At 32.5% G+C, this 17,070-nt stretch overlaps 1 protein-coding gene across 1 annotated transcript; it reads left to right on the top strand.

The window, feature by feature from the left end:
• Positions 1-9,183: 9,183 nt before the first annotated feature.
• LOC126970488 (zinc finger BED domain-containing protein 4-like) lies at positions 9,184-12,368 on the top strand. Its single transcript, XM_050816424.1, has 2 exons — positions 9,184-9,992; positions 10,559-12,368. The coding sequence occupies exons 1-2, from the start codon at positions 9,773-9,775 to the stop codon at positions 12,262-12,264; spliced, it is 1,926 nt and encodes a 641-aa protein (XP_050672381.1). The 5' UTR covers positions 9,184-9,772; the 3' UTR covers positions 12,265-12,368.
• Positions 12,369-17,070: the final 4,702 nt, after the last annotated feature.

Raw genomic sequence — 17,070 nt, 5'->3', positions numbered from 1 at the left:
ATAACCATAATGTTAACACCAGGAACAGGCTTATAATGCCTACTACTCGGCTAAGTCTAGTTAGTTAAGTCTTTTGTGGAGCGATGTATATGCTTTTACAACAAGATCCCAGAAAATGTTTAAAACAAAAGAATTACGTTATTCAAATTCGAATTGTTAAAAAGCGTTTGTGTAGTAAAGGTTACTATAACGTAAATGACTTTCTTAATGATACCACAGATTGGGAATGGAACGACCGCCCTCAGTCTATTAAATAATAAGTTGTGTTGGATTTTAGAATAATCAAATAATATATTAAATTAATTTTATTGTTATGTAATGAAATTAGAAAGCGACGGCCGCGGCGCAATAGGTAGAACCGTCGACTCTCACCACGGAGCCCTCGGTTCGATCCTCGCCCGCCACTTAACATTGTGTTTTCGTCATTCATTCGACCTTTTATAAGGTCAGCAACGCTCTTGTGATTCCTCTGATATTACAGGAGAGTATGGGTTGAGGTGATCACTTACCATCAGGTGACACGAATTCTCGTTTGTCATCCTCTCCCATAAAAAAAAACAATGTAATTCGTTTAGGCTTTCTGGATTGCTTTTCGAGACAAGCAGGACGTTCAGCTGATAATAATTGATACGCTCGGCCCATTACAATGCAGTGCCGCTCAGAATTCTCGAAAAACCCAAACATTCTGAGCGGCACTACAATTGCGATCGTGCGATCGTCACTGTTATGTTAAGGTGATTTCACGGCGCCCTTCAGAAACACAATACCGCTAAAACGTAACTGTTTCACGACAGAAAGGTGCCGTTGGGGTACCCATAATCTAGCTGGCATCCGCTACAAAGGAGCCTCCCACTGGTAGAGATAAAAGCAATAAGAAGTATTAGCATCACGTATTTATATGTATGTGGATCACTTACACAGAAGGGTGACACAGGCTGGGCAACAAGCGCATTTCCCGGCGTGATTGGCGCGGTACTGCGATGGGGATTTGCAACTGGAACTAGCAATCTTGGTGGTGCAAGGATTGCTCTTACAATAGTTCAGACCACAGACCAGGTCACCGTAGACGACGCTCAGAACACACGCCAAAACAACCAGCAGTAATGTGATTTTCATTCTGGAAATATACACAACTATTGTAACTTTTAAATAAATAATTAAAAATAATAATGGGTGTTTTAAGACACAAAACCCCTCAAAATAATTTTTAAAATTTTCGTCTACTTTTTATTTCAGAAACGGCTGTTCCGTTTTTTATCCGATTTTCAATAGCGTATACGCTGGGGGCCGTTGGGGCAGTGAAGTCCTCGAATGGCGACCATATACCGTATGACGCAGTGTTGGTAGGCCCCCAAAAAGATGGACCGACGATCTGGTCAAGATCGCCGGAATACTTTGAATGAGGGCAGCGCAGTACCGATCGTCGTAGAAATCTTTGGGGGAGGGAGACCTTTGTCCAGCAGTGGACATCTTCTGGCTGATAATGATAGGCTCGCGATTTATTTTTTAGTTCTAATCAGTGTGGAATAAATTAAGGATATTTTAAACTTTGAATGAAGTCGATAGATCATAAAATGGCGGAATTCGCTCATTTACCACGGAGCTAAATTTGTTCCGAAATAATTCTTTAGAACCCAATTCTGTTATCCGTACTTCGATATATTCAATACAGGCGTTACCGTTTTTAAAACAAACAATACCATTTTATTATTAATTGTCTTTGCTATTCCTTGATCATCATTAACGTAAACTAATTCTCTATAACCTTTATTTTGATTCAGTCAAACCTACCACTTACAGTATTCACAATAATTTCGAGAACCATAATATCATCTTAGTTCATTTATACGTCTAGAAAGACTATCGGCCGTTCCCAAAATTCTGTGTATCTCTTACTTGAGATAAAAATCGTAACTATCGTTGACTTTTCTGTCCCAATAAACATATCGACGGTAACTCACCTTATCCGTATACGCTGTCTGTCAATGGGACGACGTATAGCTACCAGCGGTAGAAGTTTGAATGGAAATTGCAATTCACGCGTCCAATATAAGGCGATAATAATGACTTATCGGGTATATTAGGATGGCTTCAGATTATTGACAGTAGAAGGTAGTAATTTATCTCTATCTGTAGATAGTATATTGGGAACGGCCGTATGACAGCTGTGAAAACGTCAAAAACAATAGAGTTTAGAACTATTACCTTTATTTTGAGCAATTTACGCACACTAATACAAAGTGCCATACAAATAGCGAGTGTAAGACGTAGCTTGTCACGCACACTAAACTAATATTCCTTGCCTTATAGATGTATAATTTATTAAAATATTTTTGGAAATTAAACTCCTAAAAATTCTATTATGAAGAATTAAACTGCGTACATAAGAAATTATTATTAAAAAAGTTATTACAAATCGAAGAGAATAAATCGATCGTATTCAAACACAACCAACTTCATACCTCATAGTAGATCACAGAATTTCTCGTTGGCACTGGCGTTAAATGGCAATACATCAGCAGCGCGCCCAGAATAATAGATGAAGCTTGCGGGAGATAGATTTATAAAAAATTCCAGCAACGGCTTTTATTTACGAGCAAATGAAAAATCAATATGGAATTTAAGCGTAGGTTATAACGTGGCTTGCTGTAAATAGTTCATCGACTGAGCGTTTATGTTCTTATCTATACATATAAATAAAATTGAAGTGTCTGTTTGTAATATCCAAATAACCGTAATTTTACTACATGTATATGAATATATATACGGTACATACACCAAATTAACATTTTTTATCATTTTTGTATGTCTGTCTGTTTGTTCCGGCTCTTCTCTGAAATGGCTGGATCGATTTTGACGAGGCTTTTATTGGCAGGGAGCTGATGTAACAAGGAGTAACTTAGGCGGTCTATATCTATTATATTAAACGGTCTATTTCTAAAAATAATTTATGTAGCAAAACAAAGTTTGCCGGGTCAGCTAGTCTAAACTAAAAATAATATGTTAAATTGAAGTGACTGTTTCTAAGCTAGATACACAATTTTAAAAAAATATACAAATATTTGTCAGTCTATTCACTTTTCAAATTTTCGAACGGCTACACAGATTTTTGAACTTTCAATGATAGCTGATATTATAAAAGGGGAAATTACCTTATTAATTACTTAATTAACACTTTAAATTAGCGCAATTAAATACCTGTTTATTTGTCAGATATCTACGTCTCTTTATTCTATTTAAGCATATCTATTATTAAAAGTTATCTTGTCTTTACGTAGCCAAATATTCTGTTTACATAAACATGTTAAGTTGATGTAACATTAATATTGACAATGAAGTATATCATCAACATATTATATTTATGATGTGCAAGTTATACAAAGTACACGTAATAAAATCTAATAATTTATTAGGATTATTTTCCTTCTTGCACGTAGGTAGGTATTATTTTAACTAAACCGCTGTTTTTTAATTAAAATATTATATTACGCATGATTGTTTACTATGATATTTTAAGTTTAAGCGCACACCATTGCTGCAAAAGTCCCTCTAGAGTCTAGAGTCTCGCAAGCATAAGAGTCAATGTAATGTATGTATATAACGATAGTCGTCCCGCAAGCACATTTGCACATAATAAATTCACTTCAATCAAAAGTAAGGATTCAATATTTCATTATTTTCTGGCTGAGTACTTACTTGATTAATATTTTGATGAAGTGCAGAAAAATGTGCCGCTGTGAGGGATAATTAATATCCGAATGCCGTTAATATATATTAACTTCATTATAAGTAACCTCTAGATAACCCCGTACCATGTTTTGCATCTTAGTGAGATACCGTGAACTGTTTATCGTAACTTCTACGAAACGATAATTATATTTATTAATAAATAGCTATGGTACATACTTTTCTTCTTATTTATAATAAAATATTTAGTTTATTCATAATATAATATTCACTAGTTTGGCGATAATTGCTTACACATAAAATATAGATGTATGCTGTCGCGGGCTTTTTTTGTAGAAATGGACTGTAACATTTACATTTTACCAGTGGGAGGCTGCTTTGCATAGGATACCGGCTAGATAATAGGTACCACAACGGCACTTCTTTCTGCTATGAAGTAGTAATGTATAAGCATTATTGTGTTTCGGTCTGAAGGGCGCCGTAGCTGATTAAATTCCTGAGCAAATGAGATCTAACATCTTATGTCTCAAGGTGACGAGCGCAATTGTATTGTCGCTCAGAACTTTTGTGTTTATAACCATCAACTTCTTCCTTATATTATAAAAAAAATAACAAAAAAAAAACCGACTTCAAAAACACTATTTCAAAACAATAGATAATAATATGCACTAAAAAGTATAAAAATAATTGCGTGTTTTTATACAATACTAGCTGACCCGGCAAACGTTGTTTTGCCATATAAAGTATAATTCACGCGATAGTTTTATAAGTAATAAAATATTACCTATATTATAGCCTGTACATCATTTTGTTCTATTGTCAAAGGTTTTTGCAGCGCACGCAAAAATAGGTTTTCGATTTTACACCTTGTGTTACAAAATAGCAATTTGATCACGGATCCCTAATTTTGAAAAAAAAACATAGCCTATAGCCTTCCTCGATAAATGGACTACCCAACACTGAAAGAATCATTCAAATCGGACCAGTAGTACCAGAGATTAGCGCGTTCAAACAAACAAACAAACAAACACTGCAGCTTTATAATATTAGTATAGATAATCATTTAATCTAATTCATGTTACGATTATTGTCATTTTTGGAATCGGTGTCCTTCCGCCGCGGCTCGCTCTCGCCTCTCGCCTCCTCACAACTCAAGCACATCTCACCTATAACTATGTATGTAGTTACAAACCTATCTTGGATGACATCGACTCCAAAAATTACAATAATCATAACTAGAATTAGATTAATTCATTAGGTTGTATAAAAATACGCAATTATTTTTGTGAATTTGAACTAACAATTTGGCAAAATATGTGTAGATATACTAAATTTTTCAATGCAGCAATGAACGTAAGCGCTTCGCAATTTGTTTACAGACAGTAAGAAATTCTGCCACAGATCGCACCCTTACTGTAAGTCATTAAGGTGATTATAAATAAGATAAATCCAATGGGTTTTTTACGGCGTACTTGACACCTATCGTTATATTTTGGATCATTCACAATATATCGTTATAAATTATAGTCTATGTGTTATTCTGATGTTTAAGCTATATTATTGTAAAGGTTCATGAAAATACATTCAGTAGTTTTTGCGTAAAAGAGTAAGAAACACACATCCATACATTCTTACAAACTTTCGCGTTTATAATATTAGTAGGATTAGAAGGAAAACAAGAAACTAATTAGTAATTATTGCTTCTAACAATTTTCACTAAGATCGTACGTCTAGCTAGATAGACCCATGACGTGAAAACGTCCAAAAAATTGAGGTTGACTGCTCTATTATGAGAAATATACGGAACACGCAGTGTTGGTAGACCCCCACAAGATGGACCGACGATCTGGGCAAGATCGCCGGAATAGATTGGATGTGGGCAGCAAAGGACCGATCGTCATAGCGATCTTTGGGGGAGGCCTTTGTCCAGCAGTGGACGTCTTCCGGCTGAAATGACGATGATAATAATAAACAGAGAGCTGTTTTTTCCTTCGATAATACCTACGAAAACTACTTAACTGGTTGGAATTATACTTAAACCATAAGATGAAGCGTGTTTCGTAGAAGATTTTAGAATATATGTTTGTGATAATTTATCCGAAACCGATATTTTTTTGACTTAGAAATAAATACCAATATATTTCCAAAATAAATAATTCAGTCCAAAAAATTTATTTCATTACATAAGACTATTCATACAATGAGTGGGCGCGGGGTACTTAATTTATATGGCAAAACAACGTTTGCCAGGTCAGCACTTGTATATTTTATTTAGCCTCGAACTTGAATATAACGAACGTGCTGCGATAGCAACAAGCTGGCATAATCAAAAACATTATTCAATACTCAAATAATAATTAAGATACAGCAAAAGTGATGTCATAGATTATCTAATGTCAAATTCATAATAATCCCAAACAAGAACAGATATAATACAAAGTTAAGAGTCTGTTTCTCGCCATTTTACTTCGAGTGTCTTCGATCTTTATTTCGGTTATTTATTGACTTGATAATATGATGTAGTTTGCTCAGAATAGCTTTTTTCAAATTCCAGCCGTATATATATTATTTCTATAGGATATATATATATATATATATACATAGTATAGATAGATCCAATTCCAAATATCATCTTGACGTCTGGCATTCCACCATCGCGTGATTTGCGAGAAATTTCTTGCTTCGCACAGTGATTTTGATTTGATTTGAAACAAAATCAAATCAAAATCACTTTATTCATGTAGGTCACGGAAATGACACTTATGAATGTCAAAAAAATATTTTTCTTAATGAATCTACCGCTACTTCGTAAAGGGTTGAGCTAATGAGAAGAAGTAGCAAGAAACTCATTGTAGAATCAATTACCGGCTGTAGCTCAGTTTTTCGAACCGATACCGTATCTATACGATTTATAGACCTTCAAGTATGAGTATACTCCCACATTAAAGGCCGGTAACGCATCTCATGGCCTCTTTTTCGGATGTCCTTAGCTTGCCTCGCCACTTCCAATTAGGTGATACTCTCGCCCGTTTGCCTTCATAAATATAATAAAAAAATTCTCATTAAAGCTCAACTTTTCCTAAGTGATTGTAACTAGTAAATTGTATTATTCTATATGGTGTAACTTTATAATGGATTTATCTACCCGAATAAGAAAATTTATTTAATTACTTTGCGGAAATCCATAATTATCCAAATGTTGTGACTTCTCTTGGCGATGACCTCAGGAGATGTTGACACGCCAAATTCTGGCTCAATTATCGCGAGTCAATATGTCCTGAGGATGCCTCGTGTAGAGGCCAAACATTTGTAGAATTGATTTAACACAAATTTCAGCGGAGTTTACACCCAAGGTAACACACAATATGGACTACACGAATAATCTACTTTGATTGGATATCATTTGTTCGTTTGATAGCGTGTAGATTATAAATTTGATTGGACTTTGTTTAAAACTGTAATTCCACGATACAACCTAATAAAAAGGAAAAATAAGTGTTTTATCACTCCATCTGAAAAGGGGACGTTAAACAGTAACCTTGTTGTTTCAAGAGCTTTTACACTCAGGCCTTTTTGGAACGTTACGAGCTATTTACACTAAAAGCATCTATCCAAGTATAAAATGTAACTATAAACAGTGACAATTTATACACTACACAAATTAAAAATAGCTACTTTTTATTACATATTTTCGATGTATCTTTTATTTATTTACTAACTGTGCACCGAGTGCTATTATTGTTATAATATAATAATAATTATAGCCTTTAATAACAATCTTTACATAGTTTTAGATTTACATTTAGTTTGCAGAAGACATCGGCACAGATTGTTTTGCTTTCGCATAGGTCTCCCCCAGGCTCTTCCAGTGTTCTCGGTCATGACATGATCTGCTCCACGTCACACCAGCGGTATCTTTTAAATAGTCGCTCCATCTACGACTCAGTCTCCTTCTCTGTCTTTTTCCTTCTCTAGGATACCATTCTGTTACTATTTTGGCCCATTTTCCTTGTTTGCCTCGTATATGGTGTCCTGCCCATTTGAGTTTACTAATAGTTTGTGATACGTCTGCAATGTTTGTCCTTTTTCTTATTTCTTTTAAATATTTTTTTTATAATATACCTGTTGTATAATATGTCTATGGAATAAGTAGTAGGGATTCGCCGGTTCTGGCTCCTCGATTCTGGCTCACTTGCTCGTGATGCCTACTAAAAAAAAAAAAAAAGAAGTTTGGTGTCAAACTGGGGGTTTTGATGTATTTCCGAGCGATTGCGCTGATCCGTTTTTCGATATCTCTTATAGTTTCAAAGTTAGCATTTTAAATTAAACAGATCCATAATCATTAATAATCACTGGTCATTTAGCTAATGATTGGTGAGCGACTCAATGTCTAAATTTCCATGAACGTGATACAAGTAATTTACTAATTACCTCTATCACATTCGTTACTACGATTAAAAAGACAGTTTCTGTATTTATTATTTATTTTTAAAACATGATTTAAATAAAGTATATAATAAAACATCATTGCAGATTGTATCATTTTCAAAATATTTGATGAAATCATTCAAACTCTTCTTATTAAACTTAAAGTATAGATACATTATGCAGTACTCGCCACACACTGCGGTATATTCATTCTGTACTCTTGCAGTATTGTAGTTATACATTCTGCAATTCCTTTGTAAAAACATCAGCTGGAATCCCTGAGGTGGACGACCATATGAATCGAAGTATTGTCCAATACCCTGCTCATCAATGTGTATTGCAACCCAGTGAGTGCCTGGCTTATTATCACTATCTAAATTGCTGACAATATAACAGGGCGTTACAACATATATCGGCAATCGGTTTGCCGCGTAAACATTATTTTTAATACTGGGATCGATTTTGTTCAAATAATTCTGTATCTCGATTGTATTCATATTAGTTGAGAACAGGGTCTTGTCAGTTGCGAGGATTGAATAGTTATGTGGATCATAATAACATAAGCACTCAATAAATAAGGCTTTAATGTATCTTATTCATGTATTTAAAACTTATATGGTTACAATAAAACAAAATATCATTACAAGCGATTCAAATATAAATCTATGAACATTTGATGAAATTATATTTTCATCAATTTTATTATAATATAAAAGCTGATTGAAAACGAACTTTGTACCTACATACTTACGTAGTCATTAGTACAATCTGGAAATGTTGACTCCATTAAACTAACAATAATTGAACTTATCATTTAAGTGCCATTATGTTTCACCACAATATTTAAAAACCAGTACTAATCATAAACAAATTTACTTTTACGATATTTTAGTATAAAATGCTAGAACTGTTCAGAAAAATAATCATTGAAGTGGCGTATTCAGTCAAATTATTATATATTTTGTGTGTTGTGTAATTGTTAAGTGATTTGCTGCAATGGAGGTAAGTTTTATCTATTATTTACTTTGAAATTAAAAAGTAATATCATTTGTTATATTAAGATATGTATGTATCAGGGATGTTGCGAACATTCGCATCTGCATCCGCAAATGCGGAACATCCGCATTGTTTTGGACATCTGCATCTGCTTCCGCATCCGCATTAATCAATGCGAATGTTCATGCGGATGCGAATATTATACAAGTAGCGACAAGAAAGAAATTGGGCGGGGCCGGTGATTGACGCGTGCCGGTCGCACGTGACAATAACCAATGGGAGCGAAGAAATTAGTGACAAGATTCGACACGTTTGTTTGTTTTCGCTAGTGCATCATTTGTTTGTTCCTTTCCTTGCAAGTGGAAGTGAATAAATACGTGTTTGTTTGCGTTGTGAAGTGAAAGTGAACTACTTATCGTATCATAAAGATAAATAGGTATTTTTAATGTTATTGTGATACAGTGTGTAAATAAGAAGAGTTTACAAGAAAACTTTATATTATTTAAGACTAATATCCATAAGATCACAGGGTAACTTCTATTATATTACGCCGGTAATACGTTTTATTGTAGGAAAAAATATCGTTTTATGACGAAATTCGTTATTTTTCCAGTGTGATTCCCGTTATTGATAGTTTATCTATCTAACTATTTAGTCAACAATGTCACCACCGACCAAAAGTAATGTATGGGATTATTTTGAACCAAATAAAGAAGACCAGGATAAAGCTGATTGTAAAATATGCAAAAAAAGCTACTCTCGCAAGGGCCGCACCACGTCGTCTTTAAAAAACCATCTTAAGTCGATGCACTCAGAAGAATTTTCTACATTTGAGAACATTAGTAAAGAAAAAAAATTACAACAGATGAAATCTGACGCAAGTAAGTTTCATAATTAATAGTTTTAATTAATTAATATTTACTTGAGGCATTGTTTGGTTAGTTTAATAAAAGAATAGTTTTAGTTGTGGTTTATTGGCTAAGTTTCCACTCAATATTATAGTTATTTGCTGTCATATAAAACGTCAGTTGTAAAAAGACTAATATATGTAATTCATTTATCTACTTTTTTATTGTTTCAAAATAAAACAACCTGTACATAAATGTATATTTTTAATATGATATTAAAATATGAATAGTGAATTACTTAACTCAAAAACTATTCGGCTGATTGCAAAAATTTTATCACTATCAAAAAGTGTACCTTTTCTTTTTAGTGTAGTTTAGCTTCACGCTATATTTAATGTTAATGCCAGAAAACATTAGGGATCCTTCCTTCTTATAAATATTTATAAGGAATAAACTCCTTTTATTTTTATTTTTTGCAATATAAGTTGGACATTTGATAGAAAGGTTTTCTGGTGTTTTAAAATGTCCTCACTTTTTAATTACTTTTAAGTAAATAGTTTTTTACAACGAAAATTTTTATTTATTTGTGTATTTTTCAGATAAAGTTACCACTCCTCTGCAAGAATCAAAGAAACAACTTTCATTAGAGGAAATGGTTCTAAAAGAAAAGAAGTGGGACGTCAATAACTTGAATTCTAAAAAAATTGATAAACTCATTGGAGAAATGATTGCACTTCAAAATTTGCCGTTTAATTTTGTTGAAGGGCTAGGTTTTCGTAGACTGATGCAAGAATTAGCACCAAGATATAACTTTAGGGGACGCAATTTTTTTACAGATTTTGTATGCAAGGAATTATATAGCAAAGTGGCTCAAAAAGTTAAAGGATTAATCGAAAATTTTGATAACATGTCGTTTACGTCTGACATTTGGTCGGATCCTAGCTCAAACGCTTCTTTGCTTAGCCTGACTTGCCATGGAATTGCAGAAAACTTTGATAGATCATCGATAATATTGAAATGTGAGACATTTGACGGCCGTCACACTGGTGACATAGTTGCTGAAAAATTCAGTAACATGCTTTCTGAATGGAACATTAAAAAACAACAACTGCATTGCCTAATCAGAGATGAAGGGTCTAATATGAAACGAGCCGCGCGATTAGCAGCATTAAATGATATAGACTGTACTGTTCACAAGATACAACTGGCTATCCGTAGTTGTTTAGGTTCTCAAGAAAACATAAAAATACTAAAACAAAAATGTAAGAGAATTACGACCCATTTCAATCACTCTACCATTGCCCAGAAACAACTGCAATCAATTCAGGACAGACTGAATCAACCGCACCTGAAAGTGTTTCAAGATTGTGTAACACGATGGAACAGTACATTCTACATGTTCGAGCGTTTTTCAAAGATAAAGGATGCTCTGAGCCTTTACATGAATGATAATGAAATTGACCCTATTCTACCAGAAGAATGGAAAATGATTGAAAGTTTCATTCAATTACTGGGACCTTTTGAGGAAGCAACACGGGAACTGAGCAGCTCTTCTGCTCTTATTTCATCTGTGATACCGATAATACAAATGCTTGAAAAAAAAGTTGATGACTATTTATATTTAACAAGATCGCAAGAGTTTGATCCGATTCGTCAGGCTGTAACGACTTTGAAAAACGAACTTTCTACAAAGTTTTCTAGCTTGGGAGAAAACAATTTATATACCATCGCTACCTACTTAGATCCTCGCTATAAGCACAAATTTTTCACACCGGTGACTGAAGAAAAGATTAAAGATGACATTTTAAAAATGATAAATATTGAGAATGACAATTTTGAATCAGTTAATACCAATGCCAAAAGGGCTAAAATAACTGATTGCATGGAAAATGAAACAGAACAACTAGGACCAGGGACTTCAGGTTTCAACAAAAAGCCATGCTTAAAAAACGACCTGGCTATGATGTTAGATTCGTCGAGTGAAGACGAAAGTCAAGATGAGCCAGAAAATAGTAGCGTTGAAGCTGTATTAAAAAAAGAGTTACTTGCTTACCGTACTAAAAAAAGAATAAATGTGAGTGAAAATCCTTTAAACTGGTGGAGTGTACATCGAGGGGAATTCAAGGTATTATCGCCGATAGTACGAAGATTTTTATCTGCTCCACCGGGCAGTGTTCCTAGCGAACAACTATTTAGTAGCGCGGGATTAATTTACGAACCTCTGCGTAACAGACTAGAACCAGAAAAGGCGGCAATACTACTCTTCATCAAGTATAATGCTCCTATTTTTAAATTCAACTACTGATATAAAAAACAGAAGGTGTTCAGTTACATTATACATGACTTATATTTTTAACATAAAAATAAGTACTTAATTATGTTTGATTACAATAAAAATGTTAATAATTACGTTGTCATTGTTTTAATTCTTCATGGATAGACTTTATTTACATAATATCTTATACATCCGCATCCGCATCTGCATCCGCGGATGTGAGCCTGCTAAACTCCGCATCCGCATCCGTATCCGCGGATGTGAAAATATCGGCATCTGCAACATCCCTGGTATGTATAATACTATTCTAAAGCAGTCTTATTGTTGTTGTAGAATGCATTCACCCCAACAATGGAAGAAACTACATATAAAACATTTTACTATCCATTATCTGAAGATAGTCAGGATTCATTAAAAGTTCCTCAACTTAAATCCTTGAAGAGGGCCAGCTCAAATGAAAATATAGATGCATTATTCGAAGTGAAAAAAACAAAACAAAAGAAAATATCATCATCAATATCCAGAGCACATGAGAATGGAAGTATTTACATTACAACTAATGCAGATGACGGAAGAAATGCATCACATTTGGTTAAAATAGAAATCTATGATCTCAATAAAATAAAAAACACGCCTGCACAAGAACAATGGAAATACGCTGATTATAGATTAAAATATTATACAATCGACAATAATGAAAGTTATAAGGACATAAAAAAGATTTTATACAATGTTACGAAGAAAATTTTAGAAACAGAAAATTATAAGAAATATAATTTTAATAATAAGTAGGTAGCTATGAAGAAATACATAAATATTAGTTCAGTTTAGTTATTAGTTTATTTATTCTCTTATACAAATAATATTATTATATTCTCATCATTTGGAAAATTAAACATAACGATATGGAACTCTGCTTTGTATGTAATGAGGTTGAAAAAATGATCAAGTGAGTTATTTTCTTTGTAAATTATTTAGTATTATATTATTGATGAAATGTGGCTAAAATCATTCACTTATGTTGTAGTCAACCTGTTCTACAAAGTGGAGGAGGTTTTAAGAGAAGAAGTGCAGTATTACAAGGCAGTGAAGACAATGATACAAGTACAAAGAGAGGACGACAAGGGGAACCATCCACATCATCGGGGCTCACCAGTGTGAACGATGAAATGGTGAACTGTTCTTTATGTCAAATCTTAATACGGAAAAGATATTATGCAAATCATCTTAGAAGTAACCTCCATAAGAATAACGTAATGCAATTACATAGTACTTTAAAAAATGTCACAGTACACGAATCGGCTTTTGGTAATAGAATTATCTCATATAAAATTAAGAGTAAATCCAACCAATTACAAACATTCGAAACACCAGAAATGTTTTTGAATTCTATTAAAAATGAAATTATTTCACTATTTGAGGAATCTGTTCGATTGCTTACAATTTTTAAAGTTAATTTTATTCTGCACGCTAATTTTGTTCAAGAAACAAAAAATATTTCTAATGAATTTGAATTTCAAACATGTAGTTATACTATAATGCAGGGTGAGGATTTAAATTTTTTCTTTTCGTCCTTATGTGATATGTTGATGACTAAAATTAGCACATTTGAGAAAAAAGATAGTGGTTGGAGTCTTAAGAAAATAAATGCATTAGACATGAATATAAACAAATTCAATCCATTACGTGGAAAATCATATATTGAATTACCTAAAGAAATCAAATTAAAAAAAAGTGTTATAAATGTACAAAACTCGGATGATTTATGCTTTAAATGGGCTTTGCTTTCTGCATTATATCCAGTTACTAAGAACTCTCAGAGAGTTTCATCTTACAGTAAATATTCAAATAAATTAAATTTTGACGGAGTTACGTTTCCTGTTAAAATGACAGATATACAGAAAGTAGAAAGGTTAAATAATTTAAGTGTAAATGTTTTTGGTCTTGAACACAATTGTAAAAAGAAAGTACATGAAGTAGTTGGTCCATTGTATTTAACAAAATCACGGAAAATTGTTCATATCAATTTATTATTTATTTCGCACGGAACAATTAATCATTTTTGCTACATTAAAAACCTATCGCGTTTAGTAAGTGGTCAAATTTCAAACCATGAACATGCAATCTACATCTGTGACGGTTGTCTTTTACACTTCTCAACAAATGATAAGTTATCAGCTCATCAATTGAATGATTGTTGTCATATTAAAGTGGAATTGCCTAATACAGAAAAAACTTTAAAAGATTGGTTTGAACAACCAATTTCAAACAATGTCTTAAAATTTGATAAATTTAATAAGATGTTACAAATACCCTTTGTTATATACGCGGATTTTGAAGCTTTCCTTAATCCAATTCAGACATGCTTTAACGATCCATCAAAACCTTATACAACTAATGTTCACAAACACGAAGTTTATAGTTTTGGGTACTATATTAAATGTTCATATGATGATAGTTTATCAAAATATGAAACATATAGTGGTCCTCATTGTACTCATGTCTTTATGAATCAGTTGTATAAAGATTTAGAAGTGATTTGCACAAAAAATTATTTTGTCATAAGTCCAAAACCTTTGACTTCCAATGATAATGAAATTATTTCACAATGTAAAGACTGCTTTATATGTCAATCTAATTTAAATGGTGAATGTGCATTATACTTTGACTCGCATACAGGAAATTTTAGAGGAGTTGCACACGAAGTATGTAAGACAAAGTTTAGAATCCCCTATCACATTCCAGTTTTTTTACACAATCTTAGTCAATATGACTCTCATTTTATTGTTCATGCATTAAATTCTATTGAAGGGGAAATTGATATTATTCCACAAACGAAAGAAAAGTACATTTCTTTCGCAAAAACGATAAAATTAAATAATCATAAAATTCAATTGAGATTCGTTGATTCGTTTAAATTTTTACCTTGTAGTTTAGACAAACTTGTTCAAAATTTGAAGGAAGAACAATTTCAAACATTAAAATATAATTTTCCAAATAATAATGATTTTTTACGTCTTAGAAAAAAAGGAATTTATCCATATGAATTTATGTCATCACATGATTCCCTAAAACTTTCAGCACTCCCTAGTCGCGATAAATTTTACAATACATTAACCGACACACATATTTCCGATGAAGATTATGAACATGCCAAGGATGTTTGGCAACACTTTCATTGTCAAAATATGTCAGATTATTCTGATTTATATCTTAAAACCGATGTTTTACTTTTAACAGATGTGTTTGAAAATTTCCGAGCCTTATGTTTGCAAACATATGGTCTAGATCCAGCTCATTATTATACAGCACCTGGGTTAAGTTGGGATGCTATGTTAAAATGCACAAAAATTAAATTAGAATTACTTCAAGACTTTGAACAAATAGCTTTTATTAGATCGGGCATTCGAGGAGGTGTATCTCAATGTAGCAATCGTTATGCCAAAGCTAATAACAAATATATGCGAGAATATGATAAAGACACACCAAACTCATTTTTAACTTATCTTGATGCTAATAACCTTTACGGATGTCATGTCTCAATTCCTTCCTACAGGAGGTTTTGAGTGGGTAGATGTCACAACTAATTTTGATGTCCCTGATGATTATGAATATGGTTTTATTTTGGAAGTAGATCTAGAATATCCTATTGAACTGCATGATTTACATTCTGACCTACCCTTATGTCCCGAGAATATATGTATTGGTAATACAAAAGACATAAAATTAGTTCCAAACCTTCGTAATAAAATTAAATATGTGATTCACTACAGAAATTTAAAGCAATGTCTGACAATGGGTTTAAAATTACAAAAAATTCATAGAATTTTAAAATTCAAACAATGCGCATGGTTACAATATTATATAGATTTAAATACAAGCATGCGTAAACTAGCCACATCTGATTTCGAAAAAGATTTTTATAAATTAATGAATAACTCAGTGTTTGGAAAAGCAATGGAAAATATCGAAAAAAGAGTAAATGTAAAATTATTGAGTCATTGGGAAAATCAGGGTAAAATTCTAGGCGCACAAGATTTAATTGCTAAGCCAGAATTCCATAGTTTATCTATTTTTAATGAAAATTTGGTTGCAGTTCAATTACGAAAGACGAAATTGTTCCATAATAAACCTATTTATTTGGGATTTTGTATATTGGATATTTCTAAAACTCTAATGTACGACTTTCACTATAACTATATGTTTAAAAAGTTTCAAAACAAATTAAAATTATTGTACACAGATACTGATAGTTTAATATATCAAATTTTTACAGATGATTTTTACAGAGATATAAAACCTGATTTACATTTGCGTTTCGATACCTCGGACTATACAGAAAAAAATATATTTGGCTATCCAAAACTCAATAAAAAGAAGTTAGGCTACTTTAAAGATGAAAACAATGGTAACATATTTAATGAATTTGTAGGACTTAGATCTAAAATGTATGCATTAGATGTTGAGGGAAAATTCACAGCTAAAGCTAAGGGGGTTAATAAAAGTGTTACTAAGAATATGAAAATGGAAAATTATAAGACTTGCTTATTTGAAAATAAGAACGAATATTGTTCAATGCTTAGATTTAAGTCAATAAAGCATAATATTTTTACTCAAAGAATAAATAAATCTAGTCTGTCATTTAATGATACCAAACGGTACATTTTACCAAATAATATTGATACCTTAGCTTGGGGTCATCATAAAATAGAATAAATATTATATTAAATTTTAAGAATAAATTATTATAGTTTTAAAAAACCAAATGAGAGATTATTGTATTTAGATGTATAAGTTGCGGAGTAAAACATGATGTATATTGTTTCAATTATAGAT

This window comes from Leptidea sinapis, chromosome 21, assembly GCF_905404315.1.
Source record: "Leptidea sinapis chromosome 21, ilLepSina1.1, whole genome shotgun sequence".
NCBI classification, from domain to species: domain Eukaryota; kingdom Metazoa; phylum Arthropoda; class Insecta; order Lepidoptera; family Pieridae; genus Leptidea; species Leptidea sinapis.
Note: the sequence above shows the minus strand (reverse complement) of the source record. Positions and strands in the feature narration are given on the sequence as shown.